This window comes from Anopheles merus, chromosome X (assembly GCF_017562075.2).
Source record: "Anopheles merus strain MAF chromosome X, AmerM5.1, whole genome shotgun sequence".
Taxonomy (NCBI): domain Eukaryota; kingdom Metazoa; phylum Arthropoda; class Insecta; order Diptera; family Culicidae; genus Anopheles; species Anopheles merus.
This window is the reverse complement of record NC_054081.1, coordinates 6,129,684-6,154,444: the sequence shown is the minus strand read 5'-3', so window position 1 is coordinate 6,154,444 and position 24,761 is coordinate 6,129,684. Positions and strand designations below refer to the sequence as shown.

The 24,761-nt window shown below is 45.2% G+C and overlaps 2 protein-coding genes across 12 annotated transcripts in view; one reads left to right on the top strand and one right to left on the bottom strand.

The window, feature by feature from the left end:
• Positions 1 to 1,733: 1,733 nt before the first annotated feature.
• On the bottom strand, positions 1,734 to 12,800 carry LOC121596848 (E3 ubiquitin-protein ligase znrf2). 6 transcript variants are annotated; one of them, XM_041922155.1, is made up of 7 exons: positions 12,233 to 12,800; positions 7,933 to 8,795; positions 6,567 to 6,811; positions 4,928 to 5,065; positions 4,408 to 4,503; positions 3,551 to 3,656; positions 1,734 to 3,451 (listed from the first exon to the last, which is right to left on the bottom strand). In XM_041922155.1, exons 3-7 carry the CDS (start codon positions 6,664 to 6,666, stop codon positions 3,394 to 3,396), a joined length of 498 nt encoding a protein of 165 aa, XP_041778089.1. In that variant the 5' UTR covers positions 6,667 to 6,811; positions 7,933 to 8,795; positions 12,233 to 12,800; the 3' UTR covers positions 1,734 to 3,393. The 6 variants fall into 6 exon arrangements, with proteins under 6 accessions (XP_041778089.1, XP_041778133.1, XP_041778100.1 ...); XM_041922199.1 differs by lacking the exon at positions 12,233 to 12,800 and adding an exon at positions 10,364 to 10,383; XM_041922166.1 differs by lacking the exon at positions 12,233 to 12,800 and adding an exon at positions 9,390 to 9,604.
• Positions 12,801 to 15,876: 3,076 nt separating this feature from the next.
• The window catches only part of LOC121596783 (RYamide receptor), a 108,461-nt gene continuing 99,576 nt past the window's right edge, over positions 15,877 to 24,761 (top strand). For 2 of the 6 annotated variants that reach the window (XM_041922007.1, XM_041922052.1), the window contains exons 1-2: positions 15,877 to 16,067; positions 16,926 to 17,397. The gene's annotated coding sequence lies outside the window, so the exon portion shown is untranslated. Of the gene's footprint in view, positions 16,068 to 16,862; positions 17,398 to 24,761 lie in introns of all 6 variants that reach the window. The other 4 variants (XM_041922035.1, XM_041922016.1, XM_041922027.1 and 1 more) reach the window with 4 other exon arrangements.

The window sequence follows — 24,761 nt, the reverse complement described above, 5'->3', positions numbered from 1 at the left end:
GTGTCTTTCTCTCTCCTTCTCTCTCTTTTTTCTCTCTCTTTCTCTTTCCCTCTCTCTCTCTCGATCAATAATAAAGCCTTAAAATGTATGTTAATATGTTTGTGTTTTGTTCTACATATGTCGAATGCCTTCGCGTTTACGTATGGGTGTGTTTGTTTTGTTTTTGTTATGTTTACTCTTCACGCCACCAATTACCTCTTCCTCTCTTTCTCTCTTTTTTTCTTTTTCTCTCTTTCTCTCGCTCTTGCTGCAGTGTGTGATCGGGATCGTTTTCTTTGTTTTGTTTTGTTTTGTTTTGTAAAACAACACGTTTTTGACTACTCCGCGACTCCCGCGGGACACAACACAAAAAAGGGTATGACACACAACGCAGGACCTTCGCCCTTTCACCCCAATCCCCAATGCTTTGCTTTTCCCATTTTGTTTTTGTTTTGTTACTTCTTTCCCGGGGGCGTTGTGGTGTGGTTCCCTCCCATGGTGGGCCTATTTCTAGGTATCGTTTAATTTTTCCTTTAACGTCTCTCTCTCTGTCTAAAGCTATAAGGTCGATACCACTAACACGTGTGAGAGAGAATGTTATCATTCCGCCATTCTGCCCTCCCTTGGATTGCCATTTATGCCAGCTATTTTACTAATTCATTCTCTCTCTCTCTCTCTTTCTCTCTCTCTCTCTCTCTCTCTCTCTTTCTGTTACACTGTTTTGCGCTCCCTCCATCTTGCTAGATGATCTAGAGCAGGGGTTTTTTTGCGGCTGCTTTTCGTTTCGTTTTGCACAAAAGGCTCCGTGAACGCTTGCTGCCCGCCCGCCCAGCTTACCAATAAACCAACTATCGTTATCACACTTAGCGGCCGCTCCCACATGGTAGCGGGGGGGGGGGAGGGAGGAGAAGGAAGGGGGTGGGAGGAATTAAACAGTTCTGTTGCCGGCCTCGCTTCACTTCGTTTTCCCTGCTAATTAATATTGCTCTATAGATGCGTCTCTTATTTCATGCGTCTCGCCGCACACTATCTTCTGCCCCCACCCCCTCCCTCCCCCCTATTCCCTCCTATCTGCATTAAACTATTCAAATGTTTTTTTTTCTTCCTTTTTTTCGTCTGGATTTCGGTTATGTTTTTTGTTAGCACCTTTACTCTCTCTCTCTCTTTTCTCTCTCTCTCTCTTCTCTCTCTTTTGCCCCTGACTATTGTGCCTACTATATACATGCCCCTCCCCCCTTTGGGAGCTTCCATTTCTCTCCTTATCTCTCTGCTCTCTCTCTCTCTCTCTTCTACGCACTCTAAAAAAAAAAAACAATAATTCCATTCACTACAATACCGACCCCTCGCCCCGAGCGCACAGTTCTAACCAGCAGCGTACAGTGGGCAGCGCTAGCAGGCAGTCAAGCAAACCCCCCCCCCCTTCCCTCCCACCCCACGGCAACTCAAGGAAAGCCACAGCAAATTCCCTGCCACACACACAGCAATTTTTCCACTAGCATTTGAAAGCCCATAGTTCTTGTTTTCCATTGTCTCTCTCTCACTCACTCACTCACTCACTCACTCACTCACTCACTCTCTCTCTCTCTCTCTCTTTCTGTTAATTTTTCCTAATTTTTTGTCTGTTTTTTTGTTTGCTTTTTGCTTGTTTTTTTTGCTCCGCTTTCAGTAGATTTTTTTGTTTTTTTCTATGATTCTGGTGTATGTGTGTGTGTGTGTGTGCGGGGATAAATTCTGCCCAGTTCGCTGCATTCAGGCACGTTTGCTCCAATTTTTGCGCGTACTACTTCTGAAGGTGTGCCAAAAATTGCTTGCCGCGCCTGTTCTTGTGTTTTTTTGTCTTCTCTTTTTTGTTTGCCTCTCGGCAACCGGGGGCGAACGGTACCCCTTGCACACCCACTCTGGGCACACTGTTTCTTCCTTACACCGCTGCCTGTGTGTGTGTGTATGTGTGTGTGTCTGTGTCCGGTTCAGGCCATCCCATCATCCGTCCTGCTGTACACTAATTAGAGCCTTTATGTACAAGAGCTATATTTTAATGGGTTTTAATTGTTTCTCTTCCTTTCTCTTCTCGTTTTTTTTTTTCTTTTGACATATGTCACTAGCTAGTTGGGTGTTGCATTTTTGCTGCATTTGTTTTTGTGTTTTTTTGTTTTTTTTTTGTTCGTTTTCTTTTTGCGGGCGCCACCTATTTGCGCTTTCCTACCCTGGGCCCGGCTAAACGAGCGTGCTCTGTGGGGCCAGAGAGAGGGGCACACCAACGCCAAAAAAAGAATGTTTCCACCTCTATTTACGAATGTTTTTTTTTTTTTGTTTCACTTCGTTTAGTTTTTAGTTTGCCTTGCACAGAACAAGAAGAGATCCTGGTTACTGGGTGTACTGCACACCGCCCGCTGGCCTCTAGAGCTTTAAGAAACGATTTTGTCAGCGTCGCTCTAAACCGATAAGGTGGTAAATTACACAAAAAGCTAATTTAAATTGCCTCCTTAGTACTGTCGTACTGAATTTGACGCGCGTATTAACCGAGGGGAATGATAAAATAAAATAGTAATAAAAAAAACCCCCAGAACAAAGCAAAGAAGCGAATTCTAATGTCCAATTTTGCAGCACTTTTCGTCCGCTGGGCGTTGAGCAAATGGGTTTTGTATGGGCTGTAAGCGTGCTCGGTGTGCAACAGTAAAGTAAAGCAAAACCGATCGGGCTACGTAAGAAACGGTAAGGTGTAATTGTGTATGTGTATTTTGTTTTTTTGTTGTTGTTGTTGTTGCGTACGCAAAATGGAAAATAGTCAAAGCCGAGGCCGAGGCGATAAAAATTTTAACTGGGAACAGTCGGAACCGAAAAAGAAACCCTGCCTCCTCCCATCCCGTCTCGGACGGGACGTTCTTCTCTTCACCTCCCAACCCCCCCCCCCCCCTTCTCCTACCTTGTGGACGCTCTGCGCAAATAACAAACGGGTTTCAATTACAAACGTTAACAACAACACAAAACACCATCAACAGCATTGAACGTCCCCAGTGTTACGTGCTGGTAGTTGCCGCTCCACTCCACCGTCGGCATGCTGCGGCACCCTGCGTCACCATGCTCGCTCGTGCTGCTGCTGCCGGGAGGCGTCGTACCGTCGTACTAACTCCATCATTCCGCTCGTCCTCCGTTTAATGTCCTTTCAGGGGCGCATGCACACACATACAATCGAGCTCTTTCCCTCTTTCATTCGATCTCTCTCTCTCTGTGTCTCCTCCCCTTCCCTAAAAATAAAAAAATGATGTTCGGTGGCCGGCCGGGAAGGGGGCGTGGGGGTGTAGTACGGCTTCTTGCAGTTTAAAGTTTCGTTTCTTGCAAATTCATTACTACTGCTGCTGCTGCTGCTGCGGCTGATGTTGTTGTGTTTGTTTTTCGTTACAAATTGGAATTCCACTAATCGCCCGGATGTTCCGGGCAGCTACGATTCACTTCAAACCATTTGTCGATGCATCTGTTCGGGCCGGAAAGAGCAGAAGAAAAACGGGCAGGGAAGGGTGTGAGTTAAATCGGAATCGGAACTGCAGTTTGTGCATGTGCATGGTCAGCTTACACTTTATGGTAGATGCATAAGCACGGAAGTCTAGCAATGATATCACCAGGAGATAGATCCTCTAAGCAAATGACACACTCGCCCTTTGCGTCGGTTAAACAGTCCTCTGGAAAAGGAAAAGGAAAGGTTAGTAAACAAAACAGGAGGACCTAGTCGATTCCGATTCCGATACTGCAATTGATTCCGATTCCGATACTGGAATCAATTCCAATTCCGATGCTGGAAACGATTCCAATTCCGATGCTGGAATCCATGCCGATTCCGATCCTGGAATCCATGCCGATTCCGATGTTCGAATTGATTCCGATTCCGACACTGGAATCAATTCTGATTCCGATGCTGGAATTGATTCCAATTCCGATCCTGGAAACGATTCCGATTCCGATGCTGGAATCGATTCCAATTCCAGAGCTGATTCCGGAATAAGAATCGGCTCCAGAATCAGAGTCGATCTGGGAATCGCAATCTGCTCCGGTAACGGCATCAGAATTGACTTCAGAATTGAAATTAGCTCCGAAATGAGAATCAGTTCTTGACTCCGAAATTAACTCCAAAATGAGAATCAGTTCTTGAATTGAAATAAGAAGTTTCAGAAGCGAAATCAGTCTGGCAAACTCCATAAGAATAGATCGTTTACAGGCAAATTTTGATTCTTGGCGGCTATCAGTACGCGACATTGCATCCAAACTTCAATTCTTATGAGGATGCCGAAACCGACTCCGATTTTGAAGCCGATTCTGATTTCGGAGTCAATTACGATTCCGGAGCCGATTCCGGAAACTTGTTCCGGACCTACTATCCGCAATCGATTCCGACGAGAACTTAATGTTTCCCATCGCTACTACAAACACACATACCATTATATGATAGGCGAGGCTTCGTTAGGCACATTACTAAATGACACTCGATGTCGTCAGGCGTCACAAATTTGCTACATACTGGACATTTTATACCTGCAGTGGGGCGGAGAAAAAGGAAAAACAGTTTAGATTAATCCAAGCCATCAGTCTCTACCGCTATGCAGTGCCTGCTCCCATCCCTTTGGTCGGATAAATTTTGCCATCTCTTGGTCGCTCCCCAGCGGACGGACCAGGCCACAAAGCAAGCAGAGAGAAGGGGAAAAGCGTTACACAGGATCCAACCTTCCGCCCCTATTCTCGATGCACCCCCCCTCTTGCACCCGCTCCCAACCACTTCTGCCGTCCAGCGAAAGGGCAGGCTACTGTAACGAGATGGGATGGCGCGAGCTGCTCTGTGAAAGGCGGTTGTGGGAGACGCAAAAGCTGGGCTCGTCCTTTCTTGAAAACCGTTTGTCTAGCAAGTGAATGACGTGGGAGGAAGGACAATGGAAGTGGGGGGGAGGGGGCCGAAACTCACCATTGATTGACCAGATATGAGTAGGTAGTGATGTTGCGTACACTCTTCCCAAAGCAAGCGGAGCACTAGCCGCGGCATTTTCTTCCGCCGAGCTACTATCGGGATCGGGATTAGCGGACGATATTTCGTACGGTGCGCCTACAGAGAAAATGGAAACAATACGGATTGTGTTTTTTCTTTTTGCTTTGGTATCTTTTTTTTTTTTTTTTGGGTTTCGATTGTGTGAGGTGCAGAAAATGAAAGGTGCAGAACAGAAAAGGGTGCTTGCGTGCGTGGGGGGGTTGGATATGAAGGATGAAAGAAGCTAAAAAAACAAACACATCCCACAAGCGATAATTGCACACAGCATAACTAGCAATCCAACACCGGACAACGGACAATTTATGCTAAAAAACAAAACAAAAAAAAAAGGAACAAGTGGCACTGCCCGTCATAACTCTATATAACCAAAACTACACCCTGTTTGGCGTTTCTTCCATTACTTCTGTGACATTTCACACATTTTTGTGTCGCCACTTTTGTGTCACAACTGAAAAGCATTTCGCTTCGGTTCTGCTAGCAACCGCGGTGCAACTAAATAGGGGAATTTTACATTCATCTCTAAACATTGTAAACTAAATAAATGCTACCACGGAGCCATAACTAAACGCGATAAATTAACTAAAATGTTGGTGATGTTTACAGCGGCACCCACAGTCAAATGACAGCTCCACAGTCCAGAGACGTCAATTTGCTCCAATGAATTATCAATTTTCAATAAAAAAAAAAAGCGCGCTACTCCGAAAACCGCCTAAAAGTGCTTTAAATTGAGCGCTACACAATTTGGTCCTTCGAACCGGATCTGTTAACAACATTCTGATGACGTAAGCGTTTCAATGTTACCTTTGTTCATTAAATTAAAGCAATTCAGCAAGGAGCCTGCAATATTCCCCTATTCTATTTGCAACCTTTCCCTAACCGGTTGGGCTGTTCCATTGCATGATTCGAGACCCTGTATAGACTTCATTTTTTTTTAGTGAAGCTGTGTTTTGCATAGAACCTAAGTTTCGTTTTTTTTTAAATTCTGTGTTATGTATTGTTTTTGGCACGTAATCGTTTTCCTTAATTATAGAAACTTGTATCGATTAAAAATGTTATATTCTGTGCGAAAATGCGTATCTTTGTTGCCTATTAGTATTGAATAAATAATAAATTTTAAAATTGTATGAATAATATGATTTAAAAAAAACCATCTTTCCTTAAATTTGTGAAATCAAATTCACTTTCTAGAACTGAACAGAAACGCTTTTCAGTCGCGAAACAATTCCATACAAAATGTATCACCAACTCGAGTAGGTCATTATAGACGTAAGGGATACGAATAGAAATAAATTATTTAAAAAAATATTGTAAAACGTTTAAAAATTCTAATTTTTTTTAACTGAATGGAAACAAGCCTTATCCTTGCATTTTGAACATTTCAAGACAACATCTGAATTCGATAAAAGAAAATATAAATCATTTAAAAGGCAAACCATTTGAGGTAGGCGGTTATAGAGATGATGGTTGAACAAAACAAATCGCAACAATAACCGAAACAATAGATAGGAGTTTTTTTTTTTGCGGGGGGATGCCGCGCGGGATTGGGGACCGGGCGTACCTGCGGTGCCGGACACCACATCGCTGCTGCTGCTGGTCGAGAAGGTGCGTGCCCGGGGACTCTGCTGTCCTCCATTCGCGGTGCTCGCCTTTATTCCCATTGCCGCCGGTTCATTCAAACGACCGTTCGCTCGCGTAACCGCGCCGCAACTGGACGCGCCTGTTGTGTGTGTGTGTGTGTTCGCTCTTATTTGACGGTCAAAACCGCCGCCCTCGCGCCCCGGGTCGCCTGCACGCTCTGTGCTCCTACAAAGAAAGAATGTGGGGGGAAAAAAGACATTAGCGCTGCGTTGGATCGAGAAGATGTGGGGTTTGGTGGAAATGTTTGTGAATGAAGGAAACAATTTCTCTGGATGGCGGTTCCCCTTCCAATGCCACAGTGCCGCGTTTGTCTCCGTGTGTGTGTGTGTGTGTTTGATGGACGATTTGATTGCTGGTGGTGTGAGCAGACGGCGACAATCCGTTGTGTCAACGTCGCCCGGAACCCAACGCCAGACAACAAAGACGATGTATCGTCGGAAAGCGCGGGGGGGAGCCGATGATCATACCCGGAAATGGGAGAATGCACTGAAGTGGGGGGGGGGCAAGATGCACCGTGCACTATTTGTGCAATATCTGGGGAAACGGGGTGGTCGTCGTCTCGGGAGGCGCGTTTGAGCGATAGCCAACAACCTTTTGGCTTCTTTCGTGTCCGTTTTCCTTGTGTGCTGTTGTTGTTGTGCTTGTGTGCTTGGGCTCCCTCCGCTCGCGAGATGAGACAAAGCGCTGCTAGTGCTGTCGCTTGCAGATTGACAAACCAAACACGCACACACACACACACACACACACCTACAGCACCGTTTGCACACAGTGAGAGGCGCGTTCCTGGCGCTTATTAGATAAAACAGACAACACGGGACACACACACACCACCGATTGGTGTTGTAATTGGCTTCCGCTGCTTTTTTTCGCCCTCCTTCTTCCTTCTGCTGCAGCAGCTGAGTGTTGAACACGAAGAGAATTGCTCCTTTTTGGTGCGTGTGTGCGGTTTTTTTCTATTGTTGATGTGGATGACAGGACGGAGGAGGTTGATCGGACAGGCATTCACACACGCACACACGCAGACGCGCAGTTTAGGCATTGGAAGAGGCTAGCGGGGGCGATCCGGTGCTGCCCTTCGGGAGGACAACAGGACCCCCCCCCCCCCCCCACGTCGCCCTGGCCTTTTCTTTCCTTCCGCAAAACGCTGCTAACCTCTAGCAGGACAAACACAAGTGACAAACACACACACACACACACACACACACACTAACACACCCCTGTGAGAATAGCCTAAGAAAGCGAAAAAGGTTGGCTAGATTATTGCACAAGATTTTGTGTGTGCTCACCCGTAGTATAACAATCACACGCACACACACACGGGGACACAGATTTTAACACGACCCTGTGCTGCCTGTGCTGCTCGCTTCGACGACGACGACGACGACGACGACGGTGAGAATGACCGACTGACGTTTCCGCTCGCTCACGAGGCGGGCGGCGCGCGCTCACTAGCTGCCACTGCTCACGCTCACGCGCTGTCAAACGTTTGTTTGCGGTGCCGGGAGCTCGCTTCGCGGAACTTCGCTGCTTCACCAAATGACTTTTTTTTTTACCTTCACTCTCACACACACGCTTTGTCTATCTCACTCTTGCACGAGCAGAATTGCTTTGCTGGTGGGTTTAATTAGTGTTACACTCCCACACACCCACACACACACACACTCACTGGGGGACACTGGGCTTTTCGATCGTCGTTCACGCACAGAAAATCACAGCACAGACGCACACACACACAACGGCAGAGTGCGGTGTTTTTTTTTCTTTCCCTCTAAAAACGATGAACCATTGTGTGAACTCTGACTCACTGACACTTACGCAGTTCGCACTCGAATCACAATATCACATACACACACACACACACACGGACACAAATACGACGAACAAGACTGATCAGGTCAGATCAAGTGCAAATATTTTCGCCTTCGCTCGCCTCGGTGAGATTGAGTGGTGGCGGGTTCGCTGTTTGACTGTCGAGATTGGATGGGCCCGGAGGTTCGGGGATGGGTGTTGTTGCGAGGCAACGAAACTCGGCACCGTCTTTTGTTTCGCCAACAACAACAACAACAAAACGATAGAACGAAACGTCGCACGTCTCACTGCTCACTCTCACGCAAAACTCACGCACGACGGCTCGATGAACACAGCTGGGCTGTAACACGAAAGAAGAGAGAAAGAGAGAAGCAAAATAGAAAAAAAAACACACACACATTAAGGAATGTTATTAGAGGCAGTTGTAGGAACATTATTTTACAGGCTTTCTATTTGCTTTCTACTACAAAGCTGATAGAGTAGACAATAATTAAGAATTTTAACACACACACGCACAAAAATTGCTCTGTCAGCTTCGCGATGCCACCTTCGAGCTCAGTCACTCGGGGAGGACTCGCGCTCACTCGTTCCTGCGCTCACCGTGCCGTTGAAATGTCAAGTTCGCACAATAGACACACACACACACACACACAGAGACCCGCGCACAGTTGCGCGTACAAGCGACCGATGCGACGAAACACAAAACACAAAACAATCGGTCTTGACTCTTTCCATACGCTATCAAACAGAGAGGCACACGCGCACACACACGATGACTATTAATAATGCAATAGTTGTATGCGTGCTGTGCTGTGTGCTGTGTGATTGCGGAAATGTGAGCGGGCGAGCAAACGAGACAAGCGATATAACTTAATCCGATTGCGCGAATCCTGCCCTTCTCCCTGTACACCCCCCCCCCCCTCGTTGCTACTACCTACTGCCCAGTGAAGCGGGGATCGAACGATTCCTCTTCCTGTGTGCGCACAGAACTTAGCAGCAGCGTTTCTGACAGGAGCCACCTTCTCTGACAGCTGATGTGCGCGCGGATCGTTGTGTCGCAACTGGCACCGAACACAGGTCGAAAAAGCCTCGGCCACCAACATACTGCTGGGAGGGGGAAATCCTCGGACCGGTTTCGTCCGGCGGCACGGTTCAAGCCCGAAATCGAACACCTTTGCACCGAAAGCGGATCTTTCTCTGTGTGTGTGTGTGTGTGTGTGTGTGTGTGTGTGTGTGTGTGTGTGTGTGTGTGTGTGTGTGTGTGTGTGTGTGTGTGTGTGTGTGTGTGTGTGTTGGCTAATGTGAACCAACAAACAAACAATTTAAAAAAGGCTAAGACGTAGTATTCAAACACTAGTACGAAATGAAAACAACCTCATTCTTGCCAAACACACAAACGTGTCGCTCGCTCGCGGTCGTGTGTGTGTGTGTGTGATTAGAAAATGAGCCTAAGAAAGGGCGCTGATAAGAGAGGCACGGTTTTTGTACCTCATTACGCATAAAGAGGTTTAGCTGCTGATCGATCACGCACACACACCAGCACAGAAGAAGCGTTCTGCGTCACCAAACAAGAGATATGCGTCGTTCTCGCTGTGTGTGCGTGCGTGCTTTGTACTTCCGCGAGCAATGATCTACACTGAAATGCGACACATCCTTGGACAGAGGTGCGGCAAAGTCAGCGAAGTGGAGGAGGCACAAGCGCGCGCGCCTGCGTGTGTGTGCGATGTTGTTGTTTTTGTTTGCTTTTGATAACGCGTGATTATAAGGGTAACCACTTAACAGCGCCGCAATCTCCGCCACCAGAGTGCTTGGGAAGGGCGAGCAGTAAGAGACGGTTTTGGTTGGCCCTGCTTCCCCCACAGCACAACCATTTGCCCTCTCTCCCCCCCCAGTCCGTTGATGACTTACGGTTGCGGAAGCAATTAAATATAGTTCGATCTGGGACACAGTGTGCGCACCACCACCACCACCACCACCTACAACATCACCAACACAAACACAGATAGAGAAAGAATTGGATCGGAATTGGAAAGCAATGAAGTGTGCGGTTTGCGATTTAGACGACGCTTCGCTTTGTATGCGTGTGGGGACAGGGTCCCGAGACGAAAGATAAAGCCGTGCCCGAGCGACAGGGATCCGGAGAGGCATTTACCTGACGCAACTCGGGTCAAAAACGAACCGATCGCCGTGTGTGTATAGGGAAATTTTGTGTATCTGATCTAGTGTGTCGCTGCTAGCTGTTCTCAGTGCGCCGCTGGCTTCGGTCGCCGCTGGGCAGGCTTACTGACCACTATACTATCGAGGAATCTTTCTTTCTAGCTCAAAAAGGAATACCTCTGCAATCACAAAACACACGCATACACGGCACGCAATAAGTGGCCGTATGAAGCGAATTCACACAATCAACAGAGTAGGCTTTGCCTTCAGAAGACAAAAGAATGCAACAGACAGTCCCGAAAGATCGGGCGACAAAGGGGAGGGGATTGGGTGACTGATCCTGCATTGGCACGGCCTCCACCAGCACTGCCTGGCTGGTAGAGCTGCACACACAAGCACACCAATATCGCTCGGCAACGTCTGGCGGGCGCGTTTGCACTGGAAAATCGCGTTAGATTGAAATTCTGGGTAAGGGGTACGGGGGGATTGGGGCTGGTTTGGGGAAACCAAAGTGTGCAAATGTGTGTGCTTGAGGTTTTTCCAGTGCTTTTCACAAGACTTTCATGGTTTCCTTTGCTGCATGGTTTTCGATACCTGGAACTGGACGGGCAGTTCTCCTGCCCTCCCGAACGCACACAAAGGCACAACAGCGCCCACCCCGAGTGACACTTCTGGAAGGTTTTTGGGGTGTTCGTGTATGTGTGGCGGAGGCTTTTGTGAAGGCGCAATAGATCCGGGGAACTGGGAGGAGGTCTTGGTTGGGAAGAAGGGATGCCTACTTTCAAATCTGCGCTTCTCGCCTGTTCTCTGTGTCACTGCGATGAAAGCTTTGTATTTAAGAAGTGATTCTTCTTCACCCCTTCCCCTTCCTATCCCACTCGCAACCCTCAAACAGCTTCTCTCTATCACTCGCTCGATCGCTGGACAAAATGTCAAAAGCACATGCTTCCAACATTGACCAGAGAGAGAGAGAGAGAGAGAAAGAGAGCGCTCGCGAGACTCACAGAAAGAACAGGAAATATAATCGAACGGCGAGGAGGCATCACCAGCAGCCGCCGCCGCCAGCCAGGCAGGCGAAAAATCGAGCGCAACCACTTACTATTGCGTTGCTGTTTGAAATTCGTCTTCCTCGGCTGATGTTGATGGATTCGAGGGGTTTTCGTTAGTGACGGGGTGGGGTTGGGGGGGTGGCTTGAAGATTACAGGCAGGGTGGCGGTTTAACATGAAACGGATGGCCGAACAAAGGAGGGTTCGTTGTTGTTGAAATTGGACGAGTAGAGCAAAAGAGAGAACGGTTGGTGGGGCGGGGAAGGTGGTCAAGAAAAAAAGGGAAGTCAGGCAAAGCAGAATTCTCACACATACACCAAGCACACACACAATGACGGTGCAGTTACGACGGGGGAGTGCATATTGGATGCCGTCGTTTCACTGTGGTCTTGCGTGTGTTTGTGTGTGTCCGATCCCTTTGCTCTGCTGCTTATTGCACTTGTGCACAGAAAAATCAACCACCCGCGCCTTAGCTAGACCACACACCTAAATCAAACCCCCCCCCACCCCCTCTCTCACGCCCACACAGGTAGAGCTCGCTACACACCTACATACGGACACACATCCCTTACCTTTCCGGATATCCGCAACTGCGGGCGGTACACACAGGGACCGCAAAAAGCTGTTTGACGACGGTGGCTGGGTTTTTTCGAGTTCCGTTCCCGAGTTCTCGGGAGCTGTTACCACTCCCGGTGGCACAGTGTGCCCTGTGGGTGTGCTGCTTGTGCACGTCTTTTACACTCCGTCGCCTGCCTGGACCAGGCGCTCGCTAGACTGTTACGTTTTGCTGCTGCCGACTGGTAGGGCCCACATCCGACCTTACAAACACACACCGCACGCAGCCTGCCTAATTCACGGTTCTGCACAGATTACGGCTTGTGATACACGCTCCGTCGTCGGTTCGTCGCAGCCCGTGCGGCTATCTTTTCATCTTTACCAAATCACAAGAAACGCACACTCGCGCTGGGAGGCCCACAAGAGACGTCTGTCCGTCTCGAACGCAAACACACACTCTGGCGCACACGCACGCACACGCTCGACGGCCCAACGGGAGCCCAATAGTCAGCGCTTGTGTGTGTGCTTTTTCCCTTCGTTCTCGAAGAGCGCACAGGTACTGGTTGTGTTTCTGTGTATGTGCTTGTGTACGCAAATGTTCGGGGAGGCAAAAAAAAACAACCCGAACGATTGCCCATCACTACCTACGATCCGGATGGCACGTTCCTCACCACGAATGGTTGATGGTGTGGTGAATTCGCTTTACAGTCGTTCATGAGTGAGTTGGTACAAAATGTAAATGATGTGAGATGTTTTGTTTTTTAGAAACAATTTAAAAAGTTTGTATTGAATATTTGTATAGAAAATGTGGAGTGCAGATAAACAATTTGTTTTTTAATTTAAAAAAAATGGTATGTGCTACTTGGTAGTTCACCTACTGTAAATGTTGAATCTGGAGTGGTGTTTCATATGTTACTGTCATTTAAAGATAAAATTAAAAATGAAAATATGACAACAAGACCATAGTTCGTATCATTTATTTTGTAGAGAATCGTAGCTCTTTTATACTTCTTACATCACTGTGTATAGATACATACCCATCATAAAGCGTGATACAATCATAGTTTTGGATCTTTTTGAAATATTTCGTGAAAGATTTTTTGAGAAACATTTCAGCTATCGTCAGCGCAAAATCGAAAGGAGGCTAAAACATACCTGTAGCAAAAACAACATCTGGAAAATGTGATGTCTCTGGCAAAGCGTTGATTTACTTAGATTAGATTTTGAAGGCTAGTTTGAATAGAACTCCCTACCCGCAAATTTCCGTTAAATGCCTTCTAATCGCTTTGTAATCGCCGGCGAATTTAAGGCAATCAGCAGTGCATTTAACAGTAATTAAATGGCTTTGAAATATGTCAATGAAAAATTTCGCTTTTAATTTCGAATTTAAATTGAAACTGGCAAAAGAAAATTTTACAAGCGTCTTCAGCACTGCACTGTTGTAGTGTTCCCAGATATGAGCGTGCGATTCGATAGAACGATTTACGTGTTATGTTCTCTTGCGTTAAGCTCTGAGCTATTTAACTTTATTAAAGATGGTCTGCATTATTCGGTTGTTAAAGACCAACCCGTTGAACGGTGGTAATATATCTAACTCATTTCGATAACTCTAATAAAAGGAGAAAAATGATACATATTTCTCCCATCCTGATAATGAAGGGTGAACATAGTGTAAATATTATGTTTTTTTTAAAAAGGCATTATTTTATTTTTTTTCACATATTTTTTTTACATTAATTATAGCAAAATAATATCAATTTAAAAAAGAAATAAACACAGAAAAAATATCATAAAAAAATCAGGGTTTGAACACACGCTTTCTCGGTTCGGAGCCAAAAGCGTTGTCACTGCTCTATTTGGCAGTTATCTTAGTAAGGGTGCAAAACCAGTACATAAACAATCTAAGATGGCGGCAAGTTATCTGTTCTCGTTGAATCAAAAAGTTTAAAGATTTCGAAGAGAACCCGTTACAGCCGTGAAAGTTTCAGTTGAAATCTTTATTCGTCTTCTGAATGCCTTCAAAGCCGTTTAATGCTGGTAGCGCTGTTGCCGACAAGCCAATAGTTCCAGTGACGAGTTATAGTTCCAGTCACGATTTGTTCTCTTTACTTTTCGAGTGGAAATTATGAGTAAATTAATTGTAGAAATAATGTAATTAGCAGTTTTCATGGTTAAGAATGATATTAACATGTATTTAGGAAATTGTATGAAACACTTATGGAATTCCTCGGAACACTTTGACTCCGAGCTGCTATCCGACTCTCGTTCAAACCCGAGCAAATTTCAATAAGCTTTTCATTCAAACTCATGCAGCTTTCCTCCACAGAAGCTTTAAGCTTTCTCATTGATTGCTGCTTCAAAGTTTCTCTATTAGTAGTTAGCTTGTTAGTACATCGTGCAGTGAAAAACAAAATAGCTTTGTTAAAAGTTTATTTCACCTTTTTTTTTTTTCAAAGTCGCTTTGCCGCATGTACAAAATAATCCTTTTTATCATACGCGATATTTTTCAAATCGTTTTACCGAATCTTCCTCCCACATGAAATTGGTTAACTTTGAAGGTTGGGTTGACTTTACTATCATTTTAGGTTCCATTTATCGACCATTTAATAGCCAAAATACTTTAAAAAGCATTACGAAAGGCTTTTGGACAGACTGCGAAAGCCACTGAGAAATCACGCTCCTCACAGGGAAGCGTCCTATGCTGCAAAGTCTTTCTTACGCTTCTTTATAATGTAGCTGCTTTGCTTCCCTGGCTTCAAACCAAACTGAATGCTGTGAAAATCTAAGCCTATCTAATCTAATGTATAGGAGTGATGAGCGTTTCACACCACGCAAGGACGAAAGGATGTCGCCCGGTTGTGCGCTTTCTTGCGCGCAAGTCGTTGCATTCTTGCTGCAGGATTCGAGTGTCGATCAAAACCGGTGAAGCAAAATAAAACGGACGTCGACCGCACGTATCCTTGCTATAAAATTGAGCAACTTTTTAGAGCAGAAAAAAAACGTACACGAATTATGATGCATATCGATTGGTATGTTACCATAGCTTGTGAATTAAATGTTCGTGAAAATGAATCAATTACAGTTTGCGCTCTGGTTTGCAGTCTGGCCGTCTGTCCGTTTGGTGGTGTTGCGTTTTTCTGCTCGCTGAATGATTTACGATCGCATTTATGGCACCGAACCGATAACGGCCCGGCGTCGGATGTGTTGATTGGCTTAATTGTTTTACGCATTCGATTCGATTGTTTCTGCTGATTGCTACTGAGTCACACACACACACACACACACGCACGCACAACCGGGACAGTTAGGGGTTTTGGGCAAATTTGCCCCGAAACGGTCGGAAAACAGAATGCCCCAAATCACTTTCCGACGCGGTTGCTGCACTTGCTACATCCATATGCTGTCAGTTACTGCCGTCTGCCGCCGAGCTAGTCATCCCGGTCGCGCACACCCCCATGCACACTCCGACTCCTTGCATCGTGGCAGCAGGCTGGCAGCTCCGTTTGCCGTTGCCATAAAATAAAGGCCGTCGGTTGTAAAAACCCGTCCAGGCGACGCGTTTTCCATCCCGCTTCGGCCGGGAAAGCAGCGGCGAAGCAAGCGCTAGCACCAGCGGTTTTTGTGCGTGATTGCAGCACAGCTTCGGCCAGTACTTCTGCATCTTCCGACCGGTGTGGATGTGGATCCTCGGCATCCGCTGCCTGGTTCGCGCCCCGTCGCCGTGTGTGATCTTTCTCTCTCTCTGTGAGTTATTTTTTACCCACTCTCGTCCGCGAAAAAAAAAATATTCAAACCCCTTAACGGTGGTCAGCCACCGCGTTGTGTGTGTGTGTGTGGGTGGTTTGTTTTCCGGTAAGGGGATGGTTGTGTTTAAACTGTTTAAGGTGCCTTTTGTTTACGGGGAAGAAGGGGGCGATCAAACTCGGGTTGGCGATCGGTTGCGCGTCTGCTGAAGTTGTGTGCAAACATTTTTCAAACCCGCCAAGCCCGCAGTGGTAGACAAAAGCACGAACGAAGCGCCTGAATGATTGAAGCATAAGCGCAGAGGCTTCGGATTGGCGGTTTTTTACTACTAGTGCTGCAGTTTGCGAAGGGACGCGTTGGAGAGATATTGAGAGCGCTCGGGACACTGCCGTCTGCCCATCAACCCAGGCATTGCAGGTACCATAGGACCAGCTGCATCCGATGTGCGGTTACCGAGCGAGTGATTGAATATTTCATTGTTGCATATTCGTAGCGATTGTGCTGCCTCATTGCACGCCGCACGGAAGTGGCCCCTGGTGCACTGCGGTAGCGGGCGGGCAATTCGAACAATGTGAACATCGGCCGCCCGACAGCGGGACAACGGTGGCCATTAGCAGAGTGGCTCTCGCTGGTGACGCCAAGCAAGATTTATTTCACTGTGCCGCATTTTATTTTTCCACATTTTTCTTTGTGCGTTGCTTCGCAAAAGGGTTTGTTAAAAAAAAAAAAAAAAAAAAAAAACTTTTTACATATTGTGTTTCAATTTAAAGCAGTTTTTGAGCGTATTTTTTCTCTGTGCCCAACCTTCATTTGAAACATCAGTTGAGCAAACTCAATTTCCTTACTTGATCGAATTTTCCACCAACCTGATGGATGCGCCTGGTGTTTTGTGCCGACGCAAAGTGAAGGATGTGTGCGCTCTCTCTCTATCTAATTAAAGTGATACGGTTTCTTCTCTCTGTGCAGTGAATTAAAAGTGGTTTTCCCCTGCACTACACCCCTTCAATCTCGCCTACCCCTACCAACTCTTCTCGACAGGCGACAGGAACGAATGGTTCCGTCGGATTTTGGCACTGCTGGCGATGGCAAGCGCCTTCAGCCCCTGTCCGGCCGCCGCTAGCCCCACGCTGGGTCCCGTGTGTCGTTTTTGCGTTGATGTGAGTGAGTGAAGGGAGTGTGCGATTGAGAAACGAAGGCAAAATTCTGCAATCAAACATTTCACCGTATTTGCATACGGCAAGACGGCCCCAGCCCCCTCCAGCTTTAAGAGCCGACCATCAGCAACTACCGGCAGCCGCGCTTCAATCAGCCCCATCTTCTCGTCCCCGAGCCCGCCCTACTGAGCCGAGCTTCTTCGCTGGGCCGGCGGCGTTTGGCTTCGTTAGTTCGATTGTTTCCCTTCGGACGGGATTTTGCCCGATAAGAGCCCCATTTACAGGTAAGCCTTGCGAAGGGGGGGGGGGGGAGGAAGAGGATTGAGATTGTGATAGATTAGAACCTGTTTTTTTCTTCATTTTCTCCTTTGCCCGGCGCCTGCCCGTATCGAAGCCGGGAGGGTAAAGAATTCCGTGAATTAATTAGTGCTCTCGGTGTTGGTTTGAAATTTAATTAATATTTTATGACACTTTGTTGATTTCTCGAACCAGCTCGGGCACCGGTCCGGTGAGGTACAAGAGAGATTGTATTATGCTCTTTCGCTTTCATGTCATGTTTGATGGCATGATGCTGCAAAAGAGTTTCTTGCGCTCGTACGTGCTGCAGCCTGGAGCGATTACTCCGGTGCGGAGATCTCGTGATCATTCCTGCAGGTCCTACTCAATCGGACCGGTAAACCCCTAGCTCGAGCTTCAACAAATTAGACTGCTGCACTGGTGAAATGTGGCGTGGGCATTAAAAATTACAATTCAATTGTGCGTTCCTCACGCGTGCAGGAGAGTGTTCGGCGAAAAAGGAACGGATTATATCTGCTCAATCGTTACGGCTGCAGCCCTGCGGCGGGTGCTTGTACGGGGTTCCGGTTCCGGCCAACCTGTACACCGACGTACGGCGCTACGGCCCGCTGCTTCCTGGGACGGCAGCTAATGAACGTTTCTTGTTTGCTCCGACTCCGAGCTGGATTGTTTGAATTGGTCCGATTTCGTGCCTTTGCTGCCCCGGTAAGCCAATCTGTGATTCGAGCTGATTTCGCTGGAAGAAAGCGCGGCGTTGCTTTTGCTTTTGCCATTTTAACGACCTATTGCTTACAGTTTAGAGTTTACAAATAAATACTCACGGGCAAGTTCCTAGATGTTGGTGAATTTGGTGAGCTGTATGAATTGTTGTTTCTTTCTTTCTTCGAAACAAGTGAATCACTGGAATTTGATTGATCTAGTAGTTTGAATGATTTAAAAAAGAACTGTTTAAAAAAGAACTGTGTGTTTAAGAACTGTTTAATGAAGAATTGGTAACTGGCGTTTTCCCTAAAGTATGGATGATGTTTAAAGTAATTGCTATTCCAAAAGTTTCTGTTGTCATTAAGGTCCAAGAATATTGGCCTACACTACTACAAATTTTGGAAATATTTTAATCAAGTAATGAGGAAACTTTCTTGACTTTTTCACACCTTAACTTAGGACCTACAGAGGAACACTGCTATGAAACGGCACTTAATCTTGCATTGACATAATGAAAAGCTTTCGTTAAACAAGAACACAAGGTGCTTGCGGTATTTCTTTGAGCTGTAACGTGCGTGCGAATCTATGGCGATATATTTATTAGAGATTATTGGAAATGTCCTATTCTGTTAGATGGATTTTCAAACCGATTAGAAAATACCCAGGAAGCTGCACAAGGAACTGTTTTTGCGGGCCAATTGGATTATAACTTAGATTAATGATGTAAAGAGAGTGTTGCATTTATACAGTAGGATTTATCGCAAGCTCTTATTTGAAACGAGCAGAAACTCTGTTTAATCTGCAACTGAATGTTTTAGATAGTTGGCCTAAATATTAAAAAAAGGATTTAAACATTCAGAATAAAATACAATACAACGGAAAATCTCAAGAGGTAGCTTTCAATTTCAATAAATCAAAAACACATTGGAAATAATAAAAAAATTAAAAAAACGGCAACGTTTACGCAACAAAAAATAAGAAGTTTAGTTTTGGGTCTTGGTCGAAGAAGTTCAGCTACCGTTACGCTTGACGCCCTGCAATGTCTCCTTGTTCTCCTTGTGCTTTAAGGGAATTGGAATGTATTTAATGTAAAGCCAAGAGAGGTTGCTAATGCTGTAAGTGTGAGTCTGTTTGTGCGCGTTTGGTGGAGGTTTAAAGAAACTAATTGTAAGATGATGGGACGTAATAGCACTTCTCTGTCGGACTGTTAGCGAGAGCTTTAAGCTACTCAATCATCCACTCGGGATTACTTATAATGAAGTAATATTTGATACATAAATATACATTCATGATAGTTTCGTCCTTTCGTCGAACTTTTGAAGGAGAAAGTGGAAGGACCATCATCAAACGTTACATCAATTTGCGATTGGCATATTTCTTAAAATCTTATTTCTAATCAAAACCAATACAGAGAATGAAAATTGTTTAGAGCTCAAATGAAGTAGATCCTCATTCATTCTAATGATACTGGGTAAGAAAGCAATGGCACAAATTCATCTCAATGTAATGTCGCAAGATGTCTATTTCTATGCGTTTGGCATACGGTAGCCACAGTAAGGCAGGCTAGATCCCAGCTGTTGCTAGCTGGTGAAAATTCAAGCAAATAATATTGCCCTTCCTATCACAAGACCAGTATCTCTGGAATCAGCAATAGGGAGTGGTTCCATAGAAGAACACAGAGCAAACAGACTAACGAGACTAATGGAGCAGCGGTTGATGTTTTGTTGTTCAATTTCCAAACAAGTTATGCAGTTTACTACAAGCCTCTGTTTCAATAACGTACGCTCTTCTTTTTAGTCACATTTCAAAAAGAATCGGATCTCTGATGCCTAAGCCTAACCACATCGTTGTGTGCTCCTTTACTAGCTTTGCTGCTGGAAAAAAATGCTGAAAATTATATGCAAATTTTTTGCCTACATATGAAAGGCAACAAAACTCCTATAGCTAATGGCAAAACACTTTCTGGACGCTTTGTTATTGATATCAGTTGAATTGATTTCCCTTACCTTACAGGGTTTCCCACGATTTATTGGTCAGTTCCCATGATTTTTTGGTGCGTTCCCACGATTTTTTGACCGTATCCCATAGATTTTTGGTTCGTTCCCATAATTTATTGGTATTTTCCGATTGGATATCAATACAATTGGACCACAAAATTCTGGTAAACGGCCAAAAAATCGTGGGAACGCACCAAAAAAATATGAGAACCCACCAAAAAATGATGGGAACCAACCAATAAATCGTGGGAAACCCTGTATACCAAAGGAATCATTCAATTCGTTCACATAATCTAACCAGAAATTTGAATACATGATTGCAACGAAATTTTATTATTGGAAAATGGACCTGTTGAGGATTGTGGTCTGTATCTTATTGGTTAAACCCCTTTACAATGGCATTTTGTCGGCAATCGCTACCTTAAAATCTTATTCGTGAAAAACAATCAATGGTTTTTTTTTTTTCGTGTAAATCATAGATAAACATCATGTGCCTGGATCCACATTCTTTTTTTTTTGCTCGAGTTATATGTTTAACTCTTACGAAAGCTTATTTTCGAGACGGTGAAAATTACATCATTTTGAGCAAACATTTTGAAATCTTAGGTTAGGAAACGTTCATGGTTCAGGCTTTAAACATTGTATTTGATGTTTGTCAATCACAAGAAGTCATTATAAACATGTTTGTTTGCCAATAATGCAGGTGAACATTTCGCCCCACCTAACCAATTTGCCCCAGGTTCTTCCACTATAAAATTAAATTAAGCAAACTCATAAAATTTATTACAAAAATTAATTGTAAACCAAAAAAAAAATGAAAATCACATTCTCTCCAAAACTCTCCCGCGACCAGGGAAGAAATAGCAAACAATGTGGAATCTCCTAAGCGGTTGCTGCCGCAACTAAACTTGTTGCTAAATGTAAACTTCTCCCGCAACCGCACATTCTAAAAACATTCCTAAGGCGTCGCACAGTTGAAGAAAAATATTATTTAGGTAAAAAACATTTAAAGGAAAAATTCTCGCTTTCCTTTTTTGTTTGTCGCTATGTGGTTGACCGCCGCCGACCGACTTTACGTACGCAAAGTACACACAGAGAGGCTAAGTTTGTTTGTTTTTTTTTGTTATGCCGCAGCATGCTTTTTTGTTTTGTTTTTGCACCCATACCAGGTTCAGTGGGCCGTAGCGGAAGGAGCAAAAAAAAAAGGAAGCTAAAATAAAATAAGCTACGCAAAACTTGCACGAAAACACTAAACCACCGCAAAGCGCGTTTGGCACATTTCAAATATTGGGGTTTGGGTAGGGGTTTGGGGCGCGCTCATAAAAAGCATGAGTCGGTACAATTCTTCCCATTTGGCGGGAGGCGTTGGCGAAGGCCTAGCTTTTCTTTACAATTTGCCTCGTGCCGTTTTACTCCTTTGAGGGAGGGGGGGGGGGTAGGAGTGGAAAGGATTTGGGACGAGGGAGGTGGGGGGAAGGTTCATAAAACGGATCGCGAACTCTGTGTGTGTGTGTGTGTAGCGCATAAAATGCAAAACAACAACATGACGCAGCCAAATAGTCGACCGGGAGCTGGCGGGAAAGCAATTTATCATAAATCGCTCATATGGCGTGGAGCCGGGCGGCACGCGACCACCCACCCCCAGCAAGGCTTTCCGTGGCTGGGTGGGTGGATGTAGTGTGGAAAAAAAAGACAAGTGAAAATGGAGCTTTCCTCTCTCTCTCCAAAGAGCAATAAATGAGTTCTCGTTCTTGGGCGCGGTAAGGAAAAAGGGAGCCGTGTGTGTGTGTGTGTATTGTCAAGCAGCAGTGTCTTGCCAAGGCTTGTCCGCTAATCTCACAACCCGCCAAGTTCATTTCAAATGTCCTGTGAAATATATTCACTAAAGTGCTGGATTGTGATAAATAAATTTGATAAGAAGAGTTCATTACATAATTCATTACAAAGTTCATTCGTGTAGTTCGAGCAGTTAATTTCATGCAGTCCAAATTAGTCAAGTAGTTTTAAATATATCCTATTGCTTAGTTCCTTCTAACTCTGATGTGTTTTCTTATTTGAATTCTTATTCGAAATATTAACTTATTCACCGAAAATCCAACTGGTCCAGTTACTGTTTTGACAGAACAAAAAATCGGCAAAACGGTCTCTCCCGCGGCCCACTGATTACAATGTTGGTCGTTGTCGTGTCGTGTCGGGCTCGCACTGCACCAATCAGTTTCAAATCTCGGACCGTACCCGTCTTCGGATCCTTCGCGGAAAAGCCGGCAAAAAGCGAGCCGTTCCCGCACTGCTTCGCTCAACGTTTTCGCTTCCAATCTTTGATGATTAATTTTGCGCGATGTTCTTGTTTCTTTTTTTTTGTTTTTTTGCTTTTGCTGCTACCGTTAGTGCCGTGCTCGGTAGCAATTAAAAGCCCTTGGTGCACGACACTGCACAGGTCAATCCGCGCGCTCGCGCGTGTGTGTTTGTATGTGTCGCTCAGGACGGGAAGGAAGGAAACCCATTTAATAGCCCTTTTCGCCCCGGCAACTAAGGCGGTGAAGACGGTTTGCTACACCCAGCGCACCTAAAAAAAGGTAGGGGGAGAGGGGAGGGGGGGGGAAGGGTTTTAGGTCGGGGGTTATGGCAGCATCCCGGTTCCGGTCGCCCCCAGTCGCCGGAAACCGGATGCCAATCATTATTAAAGACATTACGATGCAAATTACCTTCAAATTGTGCTTCATTCTTGTAAGCGTTGGCTGTTTCGGCTCGGAATGTACGGCTGTGTGTGTGTGTGTTTGGTGTGTCGAGGTTTGCTGGTTGGAATAGCCTTGATCTTGACGCGGGCATTAGGTTCACAAGAGAGGTGTGTAGGCGTTTCGCTTGGGCGCTGAAGCTGGTTGTACAAGTTTTCCCGCCGACGGCTGCCAAAGGCTCAAAGCTGCCCGCAGGCGTAAACTCAAGCTCGTTAATCGGTTATTGGAATGTGTTGAGTACCGCGTAACAATTGTCTGCAAAGTAAATCGATTTATGACGTAAAATTATTATAAGTTAAAAAATTAAGTAAAAATTATAAATTATAAAGTAAAAAATTATAAGTAATTGTTTTTTTATATATATTTTTTACATTCATTTACTTTCATTTTGATTTTAGCATCTTTTTGGCTGGTTGCTAGCTGCACGCGAGTCGCTCTCAGGCATTGCAATTTGCTCTCAGTTGCTGCTGCCGTAATGGAGACCGAAAACTAGCAATAGATTAGCTTAGCTGAAAGCACAACTATTTTAAAACTAAAGCAGTTTGAAAAGCGAATTGTTTTAAAACTTCTCTTAAATCAAGGTTGAATTATTTAATATTATTTTTTATACTGTCTTGTTTAGAGCGATCTTTAAGGCATGGTAAATAGGTTAAACAATCCAGCTAAGGTATTGTTTTTTGTGGATAAATTTTAATAAAATAATATAAAATAATAAAATAAAACAATAAAATAATCAATCCTCTTCGGTCCAGCATAAATCTATTTCTAATACTCTGGCTAACTCTAAATATGATGCTAGCTGGGCGGTAAGGCAATGTAAACCACCCTGCCAGACGATCAACACGGTACAGCGCTTTACAGCGAACGCTCCAAAGCAGTAGAAAAATTAATGCAATTAAAAATTAAAACGATTCTCTCGACCAGAACAGCTTAAACGCCCGAAGGTATGCAAAGTGCTATTTTTACACCAGCGAAGCAAGCAACTAGCTGGAAGAAACTTTTGCATCAACCCAAAGCCTTCGGCTGTAGGGGTCGATTAGTTAGATCACTTTTGGCTTCCATAACCCCCTCCCCCGCACTCCTCTCCTTTTAAGAAGGAACGACCACCCCTGATCCATGGTGGCAGGCGAGCCAAGTTGAATGGCCCCCGAACAGCATTGGGCAGCGCTGTTGGTTCAACTTTTTTTTTCTCTTGAACACACACACACACACAACCACAAGACAGGAGCGCACAAATAATTAAAAAAAACCCCGGAGGAATGATTTATATCCGTGCAGCACGTTTTTAGCTTCAGGAAAGTGTTTCGCGAGGTGAAAGAAAGGAAAGAATTAACTGGACAGTCGATCAAATGGTTCGCCCCAAACGATCCACTCTACGCGTCGATGGCTGATAAGAGTGGTTTGTGTAAAAAAAAGAAAAAGAAAAACTCTTTCACACACACACACACACACACACATACACACACATTCAGCAAAATCCTTTTACCAGAAGCGATCTCGATGTTTAACGCATTCAGCCGTTTTAGAGTGGAAAAACTCCTTCGCTTGCCCACCGTTTTCCCAACCCCTTTTCGTAGAGCAGGCGTGACGGACGGAAAGTAAACATTGTCCAGCACACGCACACACACACACACACACGCACATGCAGCCACAACATCATAAAGCAGTTGGGAGAAAATATGAGCGCGTCTTGCGTTCTGCGATGGTTGTTTATTGCTTCGCTTGATTGTGTGCACTGTTGTGTGCACACAACCCCCCCCCCTCCCCCCCCCCCCCCAAATCCCAAACTGTCATTTGCGGGGCAGGTGGGGAAGCGATGGAGGAAAATGAAAAAAATAAAAAAATAAAAACAAAATCGCTAGAAAGGAAGAGGAAAACCCTCCCGCATCGTATTAACAGTGGCAGACAGTTGGACAC

Coding starts and splice junctions, on each gene's coding strand:
- LOC121596848 (XM_041922155.1), bottom strand. CDS start 6,666: ATGGGAATAAAGGCGAGCACCGCGAATGGAGGACAGCAGAGTCCCCGG. Junction 4,504..4,927: donor TCATATCTGGTCAATCAATG/GTGAGTTTCGGC, acceptor GCCCCACTGCAG/GTATAAAATGTCCAGTATGT. Junction 3,452..3,550: donor TTATGCATCTACCATAAAGT/GTAAGCTGACCA, acceptor CGGCCCGAACAG/ATGCATCGACAAATGGTTTG.